General features: G+C 74.1%; 1 protein-coding gene across 1 annotated transcript in view; it reads left to right on the forward strand.

Moving 5' to 3' along the window:
• Positions 1 to 942, forward strand: part of LOC105854725 (gamma-tubulin complex component 6-like) — a 3,802-nt gene that overhangs the window by 1,903 nt on the left and 957 nt on the right. The window contains exon 4 of the mRNA XM_012735080.1: positions 344 to 549. Within this exon, the coding sequence (XP_012590534.1) occupies positions 344 to 549 (206 nt within the window). The remainder of the gene's footprint in view (positions 1 to 343; positions 550 to 942) is intronic.

The raw sequence follows: 942 nt of genomic DNA on the forward strand, positions 1-942 counted from the left end.
GCTGGGGGCCGCCGGGCCGTGCCTCGGACGCGCGCTGGGGCCCCTCGCGCCTCCTCCCCCGCTGGCTTCTCTCTCCCGTGTGTCTTCCGCGTGGCTCTCTGGCTCCTGCCTGTGTTGCTGCCCCTCGGGGGCGCCTCAGTCATGACCGCCGCCCCCTGGCGGCCACGCGCGTCCGATGCCGACAGCTGCTGTCCTCTGTTTGGCCTCGGGGCTCTCGGTTTCTGCACTAACGTCCAGTCCGTTCCCGAGGGCGCGCGTGGTGGCTTGGGCGCGGTGCGCCCCGAGGCCGCCTGCTGGGCCCACTGGCTGCCCACCGGGGGCTCGCCCAGCCGTTCCGGCCCAGTTCTCCCCGCTGGGCTGTGCCGCTGCCCTGGACAGCTGTCGGACTGTGTCGGCCTCGGCCCGGGCCAGGCCCACGGCTGCCCGGGCTCCTCAGGCTGCTTTCGTGGCCGGTTTCCTGCTGCGTTGCCACTTGCCTGCAGGGAAACGAGCGGTGTCCGGCGAGCGGCGGCTCTGCCCCGAGCGCCTTCCCGCCACGCTGCGCTTTCTGTGCTAAGATCTGGCTTGACTGATTCGTGCACACACGACTGGGGTCCAGGCCAGAGGCGCGGGGCGAGAGGACGCCCCTGAGCCGAGTGGGGAGCAGGACAGGCGGGCCGCTGCAACGCGGGGGCGGGCGGGGTCTGCTGTGCCCCGGGCTCCCCTCCCGGCTGGACTCGGGGCGCGGTCTGGTGTGGGCAGGGCGCCCCGCCGGGCCGCTGCGGGTGGCTTCCCGCCAGTGTCCGGCTCCGGCTCCGCGGTGCCTTCGTGGGTCTCAGAGCGCCGCGCCCTTCCGACGGAAACCTGCGGGAACCGAGGACCAGAGCGGGGCCGCCCGTGGCGGCCCTCGGCACCCCTGCCTTGGGGGTCGAGGGGGCCTCAAAGCAGGTGTCAGGCTGTGCG

Source organism: Condylura cristata, unplaced genomic scaffold (genome assembly GCF_000260355.1).
Source record: "Condylura cristata isolate star-nosed mole 26May11 unplaced genomic scaffold, ConCri1.0 scaffold00004, whole genome shotgun sequence".
Taxonomy (NCBI): domain Eukaryota; kingdom Metazoa; phylum Chordata; class Mammalia; order Eulipotyphla; family Talpidae; genus Condylura; species Condylura cristata.